This window comes from Salvia miltiorrhiza, chromosome 2, assembly GCF_028751815.1.
Source record: "Salvia miltiorrhiza cultivar Shanhuang (shh) chromosome 2, IMPLAD_Smil_shh, whole genome shotgun sequence".
In the NCBI taxonomy this organism is placed as follows: domain Eukaryota; kingdom Viridiplantae; phylum Streptophyta; class Magnoliopsida; order Lamiales; family Lamiaceae; genus Salvia; species Salvia miltiorrhiza.
Window position 1 is genome coordinate 1,825,641 of NC_080388.1, and position 17,837 is coordinate 1,843,477.

The 17,837-nt window shown below is 35.6% G+C and overlaps 2 protein-coding genes across 2 annotated transcripts; both read right to left on the bottom strand.

Annotated features, from left to right (window-relative positions):
- Positions 1 to 209: 209 nt before the first annotated feature.
- Positions 210 to 10,529, bottom strand: LOC131012549 (homeobox-leucine zipper protein PROTODERMAL FACTOR 2-like). Its single transcript, XM_057940536.1, has 11 exons — positions 10,231 to 10,529; positions 9,707 to 9,824; positions 8,775 to 8,939; positions 8,340 to 8,663; positions 5,967 to 6,068; positions 5,654 to 5,854; positions 4,829 to 4,997; positions 3,979 to 4,250; positions 3,390 to 3,485; positions 1,837 to 2,082; positions 210 to 1,752 (listed from the first exon to the last, which is right to left on the bottom strand). Exons 1-11 carry the CDS (start codon positions 10,341 to 10,343, stop codon positions 1,642 to 1,644), a joined length of 1,917 nt encoding a protein of 638 aa, XP_057796519.1. The 5' UTR covers positions 10,344 to 10,529; the 3' UTR covers positions 210 to 1,641.
- Positions 10,530 to 15,079: 4,550 nt separating this feature from the next.
- LOC131012550 (uncharacterized) lies at positions 15,080 to 17,636 on the bottom strand. Its single transcript, XM_057940537.1, has 2 exons — positions 16,466 to 17,636; positions 15,080 to 16,388 (listed from the first exon to the last, which is right to left on the bottom strand). The coding sequence occupies exons 1-2, from the start codon at positions 17,160 to 17,162 to the stop codon at positions 15,196 to 15,198; spliced, it is 1,890 nt and encodes a 629-aa protein (XP_057796520.1). The 5' UTR covers positions 17,163 to 17,636; the 3' UTR covers positions 15,080 to 15,195.
- Between the last annotated feature and the right edge of the window lie 201 nt (positions 17,637 to 17,837).

Below are 17,837 nucleotides of genomic sequence, written 5' to 3' on the forward strand. Positions count from 1 at the left end.
CCCTCTTGAGACAATTTAGCTATCCAAGCTTATAAGATCTATCAAATATTTACTTAACCTATAAAGTAAATTGGTCTTAACTTATAAAGTAACTGATTCGAACTCATGATCACTAATAAAATCACTTACCTTTATAAGTTAAATATAATTATTTTATAAATAAATTGCAAGATTCATAATTTTATGTTAACTAATCTTTTATTTTATCCTATATATATATATATATATATATATATATAGAGGGAGAGGTTCAAATAAGAACCACTAAATAAAATTAGAACATAGAACCATTTTAAACCATTCGATCATCAAGATCTACGGTGGATGCATCATCTTGGTGGATGAATGCAGATCCTAGGTTCGAATCCTGAAGGGAGCAAAAAATTTATTATTTTCGGATGCATTAAATTTAATAGCGAATGCATTAATTTATATAGTAGATGCATTGATTTTAATGGTTCTTATGTTCTCACGATAAATGTGTTCTCACTATAACCGCACCCTATATATATATATATATGTCAACAAAATTAAGTCACGTACGTTTGTTAGAAATTCTATGATTTAAATAGTAGTATAAATAATATTTTGGAATATTGTTATATCTTGGTCAAAGACTCAAAGTTATATGGCCCCCAGTGGTCAAAATAGATTATATACAGACCACTCCATGTATGCCGCCGATCTTGACCAACATCTAACATTAATGCGAGATAATTATAATGGAAGTATTTAATTTATTAACACGCAAACTGCTTACATGCACTAATTATTAGTAACAATTAACCGGTTAATTTTGCCAAAAAATATACTTATGTCATAATATGTGGACTAGAGAGAATTTTGTATAGTTGAGTTTCGCAATAAATACAATTATGATTTCATTACTAATGGGCCCAAAGAAAAATTAAGCCCGTTCTCAAAAAAAGAATAAGAAGAAAGATTAATAAGTCTCAATACAAAAAATCGTAAAGTAGCATTAGTTAATGCCAATTAATAGACCTAATTCAAGCTAATATTTTAAAAATAAAGGAGTTTTGGCAAATAAATTCATGAACTATTTCGATATTGTAATTTTAACGTGACTTTTGAAGTGAGGCAAATTAAATCACCATCTTTTTAATTTTTGTAATTTTGTTCCCCCAATTTTTTTTTCGTCGCCGAAGTGTTGAATTGGAGCTTATGTGGATATTAGTAAAGACAATATTGTTTTTGTAAGGCTTAAACGATGTTGTTTCATACAGTTTCAATTAAAAATTTCTCCAAATTAAATGATTGAATTGTACCCTGTATTTGCACCATAATTTCTAATATTCAACAATTTTATTACAAATGATGTCGTAACATAAATATTACATGAAGAACTAGTCGCCGTAAACTCTAATTCAACAATCCGACGACCGCAAAAACCTGGGGAGATTGAATTGCAAAAATTGAAAAGATGGTGGCTTAATTCGCCGCACTTCAAAAATCACGTTAAATTTGTAAATTCGAAATAATTCATGATTTTATTTGCCAAAACCCCTAGAATAGAAGAAGAAGAAGAAGAAGAAGAAGAAGAAGAAGAACGGTGGAAATTAAAATTCGAGCTAATATTTAAATATAGTATAAGAAACAATGCACCTTACCTTATAATGAAGATCAGGTGATGAGAGCTTGTTTAATTTTATCCATAATGCCACAAATTATTTTGTTAGCTACTGCAAGCGATCCCGAATTAAGGTTTGCATCAGGAGTTGAATCTACCAAAACCTATAATTAATAAATACATCGAAATTTTTTAGTTTGAGCTCTAATTATAAAATTAGAATTGCATGATCATGTAATTTTAGTCACCTGAAGGGCCACCGTCAAAAGCGATCCTCCGGTTTCCCCTTCCGCCGTGGTTCGGCCGCCGCGAGTCGGGCCATCGGGGAGAATGGCGAATCCCGACGGAAGTAAGGGTACGGAAATGGGATCGCCGCCACCTAAAATCGTCTCTGCACAGATCATGTCGATTGGGGCGTAAACGACGTAGGAGGCCGTGGGGTCTTTGCGACTTTCTTGCAGCATTATCGTTTCACTCGAGCTTCCACCCATAGCCTAACAAAAGAGAAAGGATATATTGATGTATGTTGAAGAGCGTTTACTTTGCGTAATTGATAAGATACATGATTAAATATTTTTATTTGTAAAAATATGATTTTTCTAATCTCACTCTTTCAATGGGATATATATGAGTCAATTAAAACGAGCTCAAATGATAGAATTAATCAAGAGCCTTAAAATATCCAAAAGTTTCAATCCATTAAAGTAAACAAGAGTTTAGTCTTACTTATTTTAATCTATCAATGATAATCCTCTAAAGTAAACGCTTAATATAGGCCAATCTATCCATTTTTATTTAGGGGACGTTTACTTTGCATGATTGATAAGATGTAAGATAAAATATTTTTATCCTCGAGAGAATGATTTATCCAATCCCACTATTTTAATGGGATAAAAAATCAAGTAAAATTAGCTCAAAGAATTGAAATAGTCAAGGGCATTGAGATATTCATCTAAGGGTGCGTTCTCTTTGGTTGTAAATTTATCATGAGAATAAGAAGGATAAACAAAATTTCACCCTTTAAATCATTCCTTTCTTTTTCTACATTTCTTACTTGGCCCTTACTCATTTCTCATTTACACTACAAAGGAGGGATAATATTATTACATCATTTTTGGAGGGATAATATTATCTCTTCTTTGTAGTGTAAATGAGGAATGAGTAAGGGTCAAGTAGAATATGTGGGAAAAGAAAGGATGGATTTAAATGGTGAAATTTTGTTTATCCTTCATTTTCTCATGATAAATTTACAACCAAAGAGAACAAATCCTAAGTAAAAAAGAGATTAGAATTACTATTTTTACCTATTAAGATCATTATTTTTTGGAAATACTAGATCTTTTTAATGAAAATATATCAATATAGCCTTAATGATTTTTTAAAAATTCAAAAAAATTCAAAAGATCGCGATTGTTACACACTTTTGCGAAAATAGTGTGTGCAGCAGTGTAAAATATATTGTTACATGATTTTCACAAAAGTGCGTAACAATATTAAAAAAGTGTGTAACAATGTAAAATACACTATTATACATTTTTCGCGATGCAATATCGTGTAAATTGAAAAATATGTTTAACAATGTATTTTGCATTATTATACGATATAAGGGTATTTTGATCACAAAGGCTATTATTTTCACAATTTTATCCTTATAAATAAAAAAAAAATCAATATAATTTTGACTAGAATATGATGTTGTCTCTTATTATTAATAATTGTAAAAAAAAAATTAATTCAATAATGTTTACATAATTTTCGATTAGAAATTTGAATAAGTGATTGATGGAAGAAAGTGAGTAACCTTTACTTGGTACATTGTAACACGGTTTCCATCTTCTTTGCCACTCGCAATGTGGGCCATTTCTTCAACATCACCTCCGTTTAAAAGCATGTCCCACTAGAATTGGAAGAATTAATTTGTAAATAAAGTATTGAAGTGTGAGAAAATATTGCAAGTAATTAACTTGATATTTTAGCAAAATTAAAAACGGAAAAAACATAAAGAAAAAAAAACACACACACACACACACATTCACTTGTGGGGACGTCCAATACAAGTATAATACTCCCTCCGTCCACAAAAAGTAGGGCAAATTTTGGACACATATTTTAATAAAATGATTGGTAAATTTTTATGTAGTAGAGAATAAGTCTCACTATTGTATGAAATGGGTGGTTAAGATTGAATTATTAGTGATTTTTTTTTGTAAATATTGAATATTTGTAAGTATAAAAAATTAAAAATATATATATATTAGCCCATATATATACTAAAAGGGAAAATTCCCCACTTTTCGTGGACGCAAAAAATAATAAATTTGTCTCACTTTTCGTGAACGGAGGAAGTATCTCAATTCGTGCAATCATGTAGTGTTCAAGACGGTTACCACCTCTTTCCGATTATTGTGATCGCGGAGGAAATCGAAGACCCTCTTGGGCGGGATGGGCAACCAAAATGAAGTGGCGACGTTGAGGTGAAACCCTAACGGCATGCTCAGATCATCCACATTTTTCCGAGTCATGATTTTGACACAGTCGCTTGAGTTCCCAAACCCAGATATGGTTGTCCATATATTTGCAATTGAGGTGTTTACTCCGCGGCAAAATCTTGCTACCATTCTTTCTGCTAGCTTCAGCATGCTTTTCCTACCTTGTTGATTTTCTGTCACACAATCAAGTTAGGTAAAATCACGAACTATTTTGATGTAATTTTAATGTGATTTTTGAAGCGTGACAAATTAAATCACCACCTTTTAAATTTTTACAATTTCGTCCTCCCAAATTTTTTCAGTCGCCGGAGTGCGGAGCTGGAAGTTACGCAGATCAGTAAAGACAACATTGTTTTTGTGAGGTCTAAACGGCGTCATTTCGTACACTTTCAATTAAATTTTTTCTAAAATTATATAGAGGAAATGTATCATGTATCTGCACCTTAATTTTCAATATTTAACAATTTTACTGTAAATGACGTTGTAACATGAATATTACGTGGCGAACTAAACCACGTAAGCTCCAACTCAATAATCCGACGATCGAAAATAATTGGGGAGATGGAATTGCAAAAGTTAAAAAGGTGTGGCGATTTAATTCTTCGCACTTTAAAAATCACTATAAAATTTTATTTTCAAAATAGTTCGTGATTTCATTTGCCAAAACCCCTAATAGTAAAACATAACTTGGTTGTGTGACGGAAAATCAACAAGGCAGAAAAACATAACGACGACTAAAATTCATATTTACCTAAAAAATCGATATCCGAAGGAACCAATCCGATCACAACACGTTGGCAATATCCGTTGAGAATCGCAATCCACCGCCGTGCCCCAAAAGCTAGACCGGCCGTAATTAGTGGTTTATAAATGCTGTGGACGCCTCCGCCTTCCACTTCAACATGCTCGACCCATATCACCTATAATATTTATTACTATAATTATAGGTAAAATATATGTATATACTAAACTTAGATAAATTTTTCCTTATAATGACTAAGGTATATTAATATTAGGGTTAATTTAGTTTTATGTCCCAAACTTTGAGCGTTTTCCACAAAATATTCCAAACTTTCACTTTCTCCTAAAAAACTCTAAACTTTTAGTTTTTCTATAAAATGTCCCACTATACAAAATTTGGTAACAAAAAGATGAATTATCTCGCCGAAAGAAATATTTTGGGGATTGCCATTGTTGGAAAATCATATTGGAAACCACTATTGTTGGAAAACGCTGAAAGTTTGGGATTTTTTATATCATTTTTTCGTCATCAAATTTTGTATAGCAGGACATTTTATGGAAAAAATTGAAAGTTCAGGATTTTTTGAGAGAAAATGAAAGTTCGGGACATTTTATGGAAAACGCTGGAAGTTCGAGACATAAAACACTAACCCTTAATATTATACTATCATCTATACATACTACATTGATTGTCATACTATAGATGACATCATAAATATACACATTGAATCAATAAATTCATGTTGCTATTATATAGATTAAAAAATAGTCAATTTTGACTTAAAGTATTATTTTACCCTTAATTCACAACTGAAAAGCTAGCTTCTTGATTTACCTTGGAGTAACCGTTAGGCATGTCTTGAATGAGACAACCGGAAGGTCTTCTCCGACATGTGTTGGACGGAGTAGAATGTAAGTGATCTAAAGAGACATCGACCACGGCCCACGTGGCATCCACGTGTCGTCTACAATGTCGCACAAAGTAGCTTTCGCGAGTCGGAACCACCGGCGATGGGACGTGAAACTCCGCAGTCATCTTCAACATATACAAATAATTAAATTTGTTACAATTCATATATATACGTATGAATATTTGATCACATATATATATTTTTTTCCTATATATATACATGTATATTAATTTGTACCACTTGCACAACTTCATTATACGTTCCCTCCAATCCAGACGACACGACTTGCAAGTTCGTTGCTTGTGAAACTACTCCTGAAAACACATTTGTCCATTGCTCCTATGAGATCAAAGAAGGTGTGTTATGTGTTTGGTAGTCATTTTGGTAGTCATGGTTAGAAATTACTATGTAATTAATAAAACCAAGATAAATAATATAGAAAAGATGATATTAGTTATTTATCTAGCCTAGATAAGTAATATGAGGATGCATGGATGTGGTATTACTTAAGGTGAAATAGTAGAATAAGATCGGGCTCTTTAACTATCACAAGCCAGCTTGTTAAATAATAGTATAAGCTACCAAACGCCCATATAAGCCAAGATTATTTAACAATCTTAGCCTATATAGTGTACCAAACACAAATAATGAAAATACTCCTATATATATAACATGGGATTCTGTCTCACTTTTAACTTGAAGTATCCCATTATGTATTTCACTTTCAATTCTCTATCCCACAATCCATCCAAAGCGTCTCATTTCGTATTCATTTTCAATTTGTTATAGTTCTTACTAATTTTTTTCTTTAATTGTAATTAATAATGTTTAAGTATAATCTTAAGATAATTAATTAGGATTCACTAATCCAATTAAAATTGAGAGGTTTGCTTTAATACACAAGTTTTCAATAATGTGTTCTCAAAATACCTACTTTTCTATTTGGGTAGTGCTATTTGGACAAAATTTGTCCGGACAAAAATAAGGTTAAACTTTTTTAAAAATCAATTTATTTATAAATTTTGATTCAAGTTTGAAATGATTTAATTAGTTTTATTGTTTTTTCTATATTGTAATTTTTTCATAATTTTTTAACATTTTTTTTATTTTTTGTTATTTTATTTGTAGTTTGTGTACTTTAAAAATAATAATAATTAAAATGATTATTAAAAAATTACAAAAAAATTACAATATAAAGAAAACAATAAAACTAACTAAATCCTATTTTATTTTGAATCAAAACTTTTAAATAAATTTATTTTATAAAGTATTTAACTATATTTTGTCCGGACAAATTTTGTCCAAATAGCATTATTGTTTCTATTTTAATATACCTCATACCCATTCTGATGTTCAGTAATAATTCTTTGTCGAAAAAGATGACTTGACCGTGACATGGAAGACCATCATTGATATTTCGATTACTTTTTAGTTTGAGGTTATGATTGGTACTATGATTCATTTTCCTTTTGTTAGATAGTGGATGCATATGAAATTAATTTGAAGTTTCCGCCGTTAATCTTTCCGCCTATATATGTTTTCGCCTTTTAAATTCCTGCCTATATAAAGTTGAAGTTTTCGATTTTCTTTATTGTTTTCATTTTATTGCCTTAATCGAAGTTTCCGCCTATATATATTTGAAGTTTCCACCTTAAACATTATGTTATGTTGTCGTTTTATATTTTTCACTCACTCATTTTAAATTTCCACTTTTCTTTATTTAAACTTTCTAGTCGCTCAGAGAGAGATTGATTTCTTTTACGAGAGAGAGAGAGAGAGAGAGAGAGAGAGAGAGAGAGTTATGCAAGTTGTTGGGAGGCAAAATTTATGTAGGGTGGTGGGGTTGGTGAATATCTTATGTACTCCCTTCTCCCACTTCAAATGGCCCAAAACTATAGGATTGTCCAATAATTTTGGGCCATTTAAAGTGAGACGAAGGGAATAATTAATTTTGTTGTACTTTTATGACTAATAAGACAAAAATTAGATTCTTGTACAATGAGAATAATATTTTAATGTTCTTGGGTATGTAGTGTAGCAATATTAAAATGGATACCTAGTGTAACATTTTTTTCTAAAATTATGTAGTTAAAACTATTTCCACATTAAAAATTATAACTATATATATATATATATATATATATATATAACTATATATATATAGAATAAATAATGGATTGTTAGGATTAATTAATTATTTCAAAGCTAGGGTATTTTTTTTAATTTCAATTTATAACGATAAATATATTAGTTGGAATTTATTATTTATGAACATTTTTTATTTTATTTTTTAAAATGTGAGATTTATATGTTCCGATTTGATAAGATAGTATCTATATTTTGCAAGAGTTTCATTTTCGATACAACAACCTCTGTGTCACTTGCTGATGCTTAGGGCCCAAAGCCCACTTATGTACTTCTAAGTTCTAACCACTTGTTAAATTTTTTATTCATTTTCTTCAACTTCAATTTTTTGTACTGTTAATTAAATGATAAAATGATTAATTTTAAATCACATAATATTTTCTTATATTACCAAAACACAATGCACTTAATCAAGATATTATATAAATCTACACATATATCATGCATACATGAAGTTCTACTTACCACATCCATTAGGATCCCAACGACATCCGCAGCCGTGGCGGGAACAACAATGGCTTCCCGCGACGCCTCGGATTTGAACCCATCTCTCCTAGGCCCGAAAACCTTGGGAAAAGCCCGAAAATATTCCTCTTCATTCAACACAAAAGTGTGGCGGTCTGCGCTCGCCACCCACAACGGTTCACCCAATTGAGCTACTCTCACGAGCTCCTCCATGGCGGAGCTCGCCGCCTCCATCACAGCCGCCCGATAATCTTCGCTCTCAACTTCATTATTAATGGGACCGATGGCTAAATGTGGGGCCCAAGAAGAGGGTTTGCTCGCGTGCTAACGATGGAAATAATATATCATGACACGGAATATTATTTATTTATTTATTTTATTATTGCAATTAATGAACTATGATAATTGAAGAAGTATGTAGTGGAAATAATTAACCTGATTTAAGGAATAATTTTCCATTAGTTGGCTTTCTTGAAAATTTGGAACACCACAATTAGGGCAAGAAATATTGATGAGAGCTTCTCGAAACCTTAAATTCTCGGCCCGGAGTCGCTCGTTTTCGATTCGGAGCTGGGCGTTCTCGTTGTGCTCGTGCTGCGTCTGTACATAAATCAATCCACTTTCATATATATGGAAATTTGTGTGAGATCATCTCATCGTGAGACGGGTCAAAATTCATATTTCAAACCCTATATTTTGTTAGAAGGCATAACTTATAATTGCAAATAATGTGTCATTGGATATGTATTTTGATCCCGGTCTTAATTAGACTCACTTCCTGGTGAGACGATACTTAAGCTTAGTATGGAAAATAATAGAGGGAAAAAAATGTAGTATTTTTTTCAAAAATGAATTCACTTTAGTTGTTAAAAGTGAATTCATTTTTGTTGTTTAATCTTGGATTTATATTAGAAATAAGTTTCTCTATTACCCCAAACAAAGAAGGTTATAATCTTAATGTAAATGAAGGTGATCACATCCAAACTAACAAATTAAAGTGAAGGTTTAATCCAATTGCATTCTCAGATGATGAAACACAGTCTATTGATAAGACACTTCTCCTCCAAATAATAGGTCGGGGTTCGAGTCACCTATAGGGCTAGAGTGTGAGTGTGTTTTTCCTTTCTTTGGGTAATAATAATTAAAAAAAAAACCAATTACATTCTCAAAAACTATGTTTCCTTAGTTATATGCAAAGTACGAAACCGAAACACGACATAATTAAACAATACAAAAGTACGAGACCGAAACACGACATAATTAATTAATACAGAAAGTACGAGACCGAAACACGACATAATTAAATAATACGGAAAGTACGAGACTGAAAGACGAAAGAGATTAATATTCCGAGATATATATGATACCTTCATTTGTGTTCTCTTGTTTTGGAACCAAAATTTGACTTGAATTGGTTCTATCCCAAGTTGAATACTCAGTTCTTTTCTTTGCTTCTCGTCCGGATGTGGACATTCTTTATAAAACCTACATGAAAATATTTTCGAGTGATATCTCATATTAATATTACTATCAATGCATGTTATGTATATTATTTAAATTGACGTGACGATATATATCATGACCGAAAATTATTCAATAAGATAACAAAAATCAAAGACAATAAACATAAATGAGAAACTATATTAGTCATGAGGGTTCGAGTAGGAAAATGAGAAATTATTATTGATCATCTTTAAAAATAATTAAGACAAGAAACGATCCGTTCGAAAACATCTAGACGATGAAGACCTTCTTTGTAATTAAACAAAGAGGTAACTAGGGTGGTTCAAGAAAATAATAGAGATTTTTGTGAACAAAGAGGTATTTTAGGTTCAAACCCTCCAAATAAAATAAAAATAAATAAATACATTAACTAAGACAAGAAACATACGCTTCCATTTGTTGGATCTGTTGTTGAGAGTGACGATGGTAGCGTTTTCTGTTGCTCAAAGCTTCTCTCTCATCACTCATCTTTCCTTTAAGAGCTTCTCTCTCATCACCCATTTTTTCCCAAATCGATTCGTGAAAAATAAAAAGGAATGTAATTATTATATATTAGTGGATGTAGTCTTAGACCGTTAGATGCCAACCTATGACACGACTTCCTAAATAGGATCAATTTTAGAATATGTGTCTCAAGTTCAATAAACTTTAATTTGTTGGCTTTATAATAAAGCTCGTGTTGTAAGAAGAAACCAGTTTTGCAGATAGAGAGATGAGGATGAATAATGTGTGTGTGAGAGAGAGATTATAAAAGTGAAAACGATAAATTAATTTGGTTTAGGGTGTTTTAGAGACAATTGGGATTCTTTATCGCACCGCGCATAACTATTAATTTTATTATTTTATAATTATTTATTTTAAAAATAAAAACACAGTATGGCTTGAGTTTGGGTTGATTAATTTTAATAAAATAATTATAAATCCTAATTGAATTATTGAACCCTAGTTAATTAATTATGTTAAATTATACCAAAATATAATAAACTAAAAATGTTAATTGCCTATAAATTATTAAACTTTTATTTAATTTAGTTTTGCATATATACAAACTTTAAAATGTGGTGTGGTAGCCCATGTTTGGTTGGGTGTTTTTAGAGGTTGGAAAGGGATTCAATTAATTGAATCCATTACTTGATGTTTGGTTTGAGTAATGAGTTAACCATTACCCTTACTTGAGGATAACCTAATCACCCAATTTGTTACCCCTCAAAATAGAGGGGAAACAAAAGAAAGGGAATCCCTTACTAATGATTCCTTTCCGTTGTTAAACCAAACACTCAATAAAAGTAATGGTTATTGTTACCATTCCACTCCTTTATTTGATTCCATTCCCTTTCCATTCATCTACTTGAACCAAACGAACACTTAATTTAATCTGTTTTTTGCCATCAAATATTGAGATTTCGCAACCAATTAACTTTACTGGTCACGAGGCTAGTCGAATAATATAATTTTGTATACTTAATTGCGATGTACCATCACAAACGTCATCTTACTCCCTCAGCGATTATCTCACGTCAATTATTGGGTAAATCATATCAGTAATAAATTTAGACCGAATCTCAGTTGATAGCAAAATTAGATTAAATCAATAATTCAGTAATTATTTTAAAGTTTGTATACGAAATTATGCTTTAATGAAAGTTCAATAATTTACAGACAATTAACTCAATTAAAAATTATTAAACTAAATAAAAAAAATAAAAAAGTGAAATAGGGGATGAGAAACTAATAATTGAATCCACAATCTAATGTGGTTTAGAGACGCTTCAATTACATTAAATGGACTAGTGGCACTTCAGCGGTGGGGGAAAATGAATTTTAGGATATGAATAGAGAATCATGTTCTTATCATAAGAGCTTTAATTGGTCAAAAAAAAAAAGTTAGACAAATTAACGTGTGAATCCTCGTTTCATTATGTTTCTTGAAAAGTTAGCTACGGAAAAAAAAGATCAGCATTATAGTGAAGGGGAAAACATATTTAATTCATATTGCTATATAAGAGATAAGTCAACTTCACTAATTTTATGATGTAGTTTAATATAGTTTCGAGAAAAAAAATGAAAATAGAAAATCCACAATGTGCATTGTATAAGCGAGGTCGAAATTGTTATATGTTGATGAAATAATTAATTTGTATTGATTTAATGAGATTGTATGTTTTGAATCTTTCTGATCTTGTATCTTAGTATTAAAAAAATAAAACATAAAATAGAAGCATGGACTTCTTAATCACCAAGGGCTACTATTATTTGGGCTCCTTATTGGGCTCATTTGATCAAAGGGCTATTATTATTTGGGCTCTTTCTTATTTGGGCCCATAATAAGGCATGGCCTTCCCTTTTTTAAATTAGATAAACATAAATTTTTAAAGACGAACCCGAGATATTTGATCTCAATTAGCAATAATTACTATATCACTAAATCAATATGCATTCACAAAAGCATGGACTTCTTAATCACAAATTAATAGACCTTAGAGCATCCGCAATGGGTGATTCTATTCATAACCCTCCATTTATTCCTCATAGCCTCCTATTTAAATCAATAATAAATAATTATTGTAAATTTACAATTATACCCTATAATTCCTATTTCCTAAATCGCATATCAACTTATTTCAATTTTTGAAGAAATATTATAAAGAATCCCAATGATTTGATTTTCTTCTCTGTTGGAAAGTTGTTTTTACTAAGAATCTTGGCCAAAACACGAGTGGGTCTGGGAAGAGCATTTCTACTTTCTAGTTTGATAGCGGAATCGTTTTTGGCAAGAGATTGAGTCTGACTCATTCAAGTTCATAAACTAGTTCAATTGATGGAATTTGATAGTCTCTTTCTCTCGTTGTTATTTTTTTTCTAATCTATTTTTATGAAATTTCTGGATATAATTGATGGTTATCTATGAACTGTATCATTGAATTGCGAGCGATGATCAATTGTCGATGTGGTTATTACTACTTAATTTTTCTTTTTATTCAGTTTTATCAATTAATTTGTGTGGGTGTGATTCTTGTTAATTTGGGTATTCAATTTTTCTGGGAAGAAATTTTGGAATTTGAGTGAGCAATGCATATTTTTTTATCATAGAGGCGTGAAGAGGAAATCTAGTGATCCCCCATGGCTGATGCCGCTAATCCATCATTTGTGGAAATCATTGTATATATATATATATATATATATAACCTTCAATGACGAATCACCACAAGCTTGCACTAAAAATTGAAAGTTGAAATTTATCCTGTTCCTATCCGCATTCTGCAAGTTTTTGTTTAGGAGGCTATGAGGCATAGGGCATAAATGTAAATTTATAATTAATTTTTATTATTATTTTAGATAGAAGGCTGTAAGGAGTAAAATGGGGGCTATGAATAGAATCACTCATCCGCAATGGGCTTACTTGATAGTGGGGGACCACATTGAGTAAGTAGTGCTGCATTGGACTTACTTGATAGCCTACTTGATTTTTTTAATTTTGATTTTTATGCTTTTCATTTAAATTAATTTTACTCAAATTTAAATAACATATTTTTCTAATAATTAAAAATTCCATTAAATTAAAAATTCTAAAAATTACATAAAAATAAAAAACACCTAAAACATTAGTAAAATTACATAATTAAAATCCTAGTCTAGACCACGACGCTTGAGCACGTCAGCGACCATGGACGCGTGCAATGCCCTTTGTGCGTCTGACATGTGTGTCGTATCCGTATTGAGGAGCTGCATATCGAGCTCCCTCTCCTTGATATCGTTCCTCCTGGTATCGTTCCTCCTGGTGTACTGGGCGGTGAATGCCCTCATCTATTGGTCAGACCTGTCCAACCTCTCCACTATTTCGAGTGGAGGCTCCGAGCTCATCTGCGACGCCGACAGCTTCCCCTTCCCCTTCGCCACTTTCACCGCCGCCTTCGCCGCCTTGTTGCCAATGGGCCGGGAAGAGGAGATCTCCTCGCCCGACACCGAGGTGGTAAAGCCGCCATCTTCCGTAGTCTTTGTCCTCTTAGAGGAATGCACGTCTCCGGCGAGGTACATTGACTTGAACTTTGGATTGTTCCGGAGAACTTTCCACGCGTTTCAATTGTTGAATGCGGCCTTTTATGGGCTTCGAGCCTTGAAGAGGATTTGGGCCTTGTCCCGGAGCATATCGTCAGAATGGCCGGAAGGTCAATTATTACACGTCTCCACCCAAATAGATTCCCAGATACGCACATCCGCGCTCACTTGGGCCCAGTGGCCTTGAATTTGCCGGATTTTAAGCTCAGCACCGATGATGGGGTTGACACGGTCGCGGATCCGTCCCCAATACACCTCCCCCTTTTGATCCGTCCCACGGATGGCATCGTTCGTCTCCTCCGCCCAAACTTGGACGATGAGATCAATATGCTCGGGAAGGTAAGTATGACAGAGCCTTCCTTTCGCCGCCGGCTTGTCGTGCTTGATTTTGTGGGCGATTTCCTTCCTCCGGCAGCCTTTCTTTGGTTTGGAGGCACTTTCCTTGGCACTTGCTGGGGCATCCTCAAAACTTGCTGGGGTCTCCTCCAAGTTGATTCCCCCCATATCGGGGTGATAATCGGCGGAGAGATCGGGACACCAATTAGGATAATAGTAGTAGGGGTTGTGTGGATCCATGGAAATTGTAGAGGAAGAAAGAAATTGAAAGAGGAAGAAAATTGTAGAGGAAGAAAATGTGGTAGGGAGAAAGGGAAAAGAATGATTTTTAAAGAGGAGAAGGGAAACAAAAAAAAAAATTTGAACGGTCAAGGGACCGAATTCCAAGAAAATGCAACAGCCCAAAAAATTTCAAAATTCGAAAATTCATTATTATTTTTTAATTAAGGCGAGTGCAAAGCACGCGCCAAGTCTCTCTCTCTCTCTCTCGCTCGTGTATACTCGAAGGATCGAGCAGACCTCGAGTAAGCCCCCCCTCCCCCCGCAATGCCCTACTCGAGTGCAACGCTATACTCGAGTAAGCGTTCGAGTAGGAGCGTTGCGGGTGCTCTTATATGGCCTAATCCTTATTAAGATTGTTGCAACCTTTTCTTTTATTTTCATTTTATTTTTTATGAACAAGTATAATTTTCTCTAACAAAGTATGTTTTTAACAAACTAGCATAAAAACAAAAAAAAAAACAAAAAAAATCAAAATAAACACAAATAATTATGCATTTAAATAAAGGAGATAGGGAAAGGAAGTTGGCAGCTGGGGTTGGGGGGCGTGTGACCACTATGATTACTGCTGCTGAAATAGAAATTTTATTAAAAAGAAAAAGAAAAAAAGAGAGACCAGATACAAAGGAAACAAGCAAAAGCACCCGCAAGAAACCCCGGGTAACCAAAAAACAAACCAAGACTAAGAGAACATTTTAAGAGGGTCGTCCTCGTCTAAATCGTCCTCTTCATCGTCCAACATATCGCCCCATTTTTTCTTCATTTTTGAAGAGGCCACAACCGACATAGCATGGGCTGCATCGGTAGAGTTAGAGGAGTTGATCACAAAGTTTTGCAGTATATGTCCTCGAGACTGAGCATACTTCACTTTATTCAGGAACTCCACAGGCGAAGAAGTGTCAAGACCTGGGCCATGCATATCGTCACGGCGTGCTGAGTTTTGGAAATCCGAAGACATGCCATTGATTATGATACGACGGAGCATGTGCTTGATAGAAGAATCAGAAACTCTCCCCTTCTTGGTGATAGCCCCTTTCGGACGCCCTCGTGTACGAGAAATGGGTCCTGTCGTCCCAGTCAAAGTTAGCACAGCGTTGTTGTCAGTCACAACAGCAAGCGGCTGAACAACCAGAGGTGCAGAACTCCTCTCGTATTCCTGCTCAACTACCTCAATTTGGCTCTTTTCGTCATCTGACCCAGGGTGTTCCATATCCTTTCTACCCTGACTGTCCTGAGGGATGCAAGCATCTGAAGCTCGGCCTCCATCAGAATGCGGCTTGTCCATGTTATCATCACCAACAAGTCTCTGTTCATCTTGCAACTCTAGAGAAACCAACACAGCAAAGGGATTGGATGAGGTAGGAGAGTCTGAAGAAGAGTTCAGTTTCTGTCCAACCTCAGGAATTTCCTTTCCAGCCCATGCTGGAGTTTCCTGATTTCCGGTGTATGGACGAGGATGAACCCTGTGGTCATCTACCTTGGACTGACGACGTTCCTCGGTCGTGGTCGTTTTATTTCTTCTGCATTCGTTAGAATTATGTCCCACAACATTGCAGACGGAGCAGTAATAAGGCAAATTCTCATATCCAAACTTGACAGTAAAATCAATATCGCCACACTTAATATCTAAAGCTTCAGGAATATCAGCCGAAACATCTAACTCAACAAGAATTCTAGCAAAGTGACCCACATGAGCCTGTGCAGACTGACCATCAATCAAGATAGGCGTACCCACTTCTCGTGCGACCCCGGAAAGAACCTCTGGGTGCCAATATTCATGTGGCAAGTTAAAGATTCTAATCCATACCTGAACCAGGGTAGAATTCGCTTTGTAGGGATCAAAATTCGGCACCCAAGCCTGGAGATGGAGTATACCTGAGCGTAGACGCCAAGTCGTTTTAGCGAAAGCCGCTGCCCTATCCTCGTCGGTGGTGAAATAAAAGTGAAGTAACCTTTTCCGAGCGGATGAATCGACCAACCAGCAGCCGGTTTCCAAAGCTGCTGAAGTTCCTCCCAAAGATCCGCTGCAAACCGAGGTGACTCACCTTTGCGGAGGATCAGCCGGCCGTGAATCGCATGGGCGAAACGCTGGACTTGTCTTTGGTGGAAAGAAGGCTCTAAAACAAGGCAACGTTTGAGATCCACCAACTCTGGTCGGAGGATTGTATAGTCATGAGCGGGGACGTCCCTAGGCTTGGAAACTTGCTCTGTCGGACTGCCATCCCTAGCTTTCAGTTTATCTGCAAAAGAGGCTTTCGGCGACACCTTCGGAGCAGACAGCGGACTGACCACTTTCGGATGGGCAGTCCCGATCGAGCGAGGCGGGATCAGGCCCTTAGGACCATCGGCCTGAGAAGAGACGCCGACAGTATGGGAAGTCATCACCGCAGCGATTTCCGGGAACGAAACATCAGCAGTAACTCTAGCAGCCTCCGCCGAACGATCTGTGACAGTGATGCTCGGAGGCATCGTGATCCCAGACTCGGGGAAGAGAAGCGCCGTCATTACTGTGGAAGAGTTCATTGTCGTCTGATCAGCAGTGGTGAAAACCTTAGTAGAACTGTGTAGTGGCGATGAAGATCGACTGACAGGAGCAAAGTTATTAGACACAATGGGGTAATTTGGGAGGGGAGGCTGGAGCGATGCCATTTCTCACAAATAGTTCAGATCGGCAGCGGAGATTGCAGCGGCGACGTCGAGAGAGCAACGTGCGTTGAGCGACGCCCGCTACCTTGCCGGAGCAGCTCGCTGTGGAGTAGGCCGCGCGACGTCGATGGCGTCGCTGCTCTCAAGCGGCGGCGGGGCTGACGGGACTGAGCACAGCAGCAGCGAACGGTGGGCCGGCGTGCGGCGAGCAACGCCGGGCTGGTGGCTGTCACGTAGTCCAGGCTGGTGGCGCGTCTCCTTGCCAAGGGCGGATCTGGAGAAATCACCCGAAGCCGCCACTGGAGAAGACTCAACGCCGCTGCTGGGTAACTTCGTGACCGGTGCCGTCGGCTTCGATGGAGGCCCCGCTCACCGAACGATCCGGCGAGTCGGCGCGAGTCGGAGTCTGGGCCGTTGGCCGTTGGGCGTTGCTGAGGCGGGCGAGCAGCTTGCGAAGTGACAGCGAGGGAAGGTCCAGGCCGTCCGGCGGTCCGATCCGGCGGGATTGAGTGGGTCAGTCAAAGCACACCTTCGTACTTTTCCGGCGCCCAGATCTGGTGTGAACGGACTCCTCTAAAGCTTGAAAGTTTTCGCCTTCATACTATCCATTTCACTTATGATTAGATGCGTGATTAGTTTCATCCCATCCACATTTTACATGTTTTGCCAATGCCACGT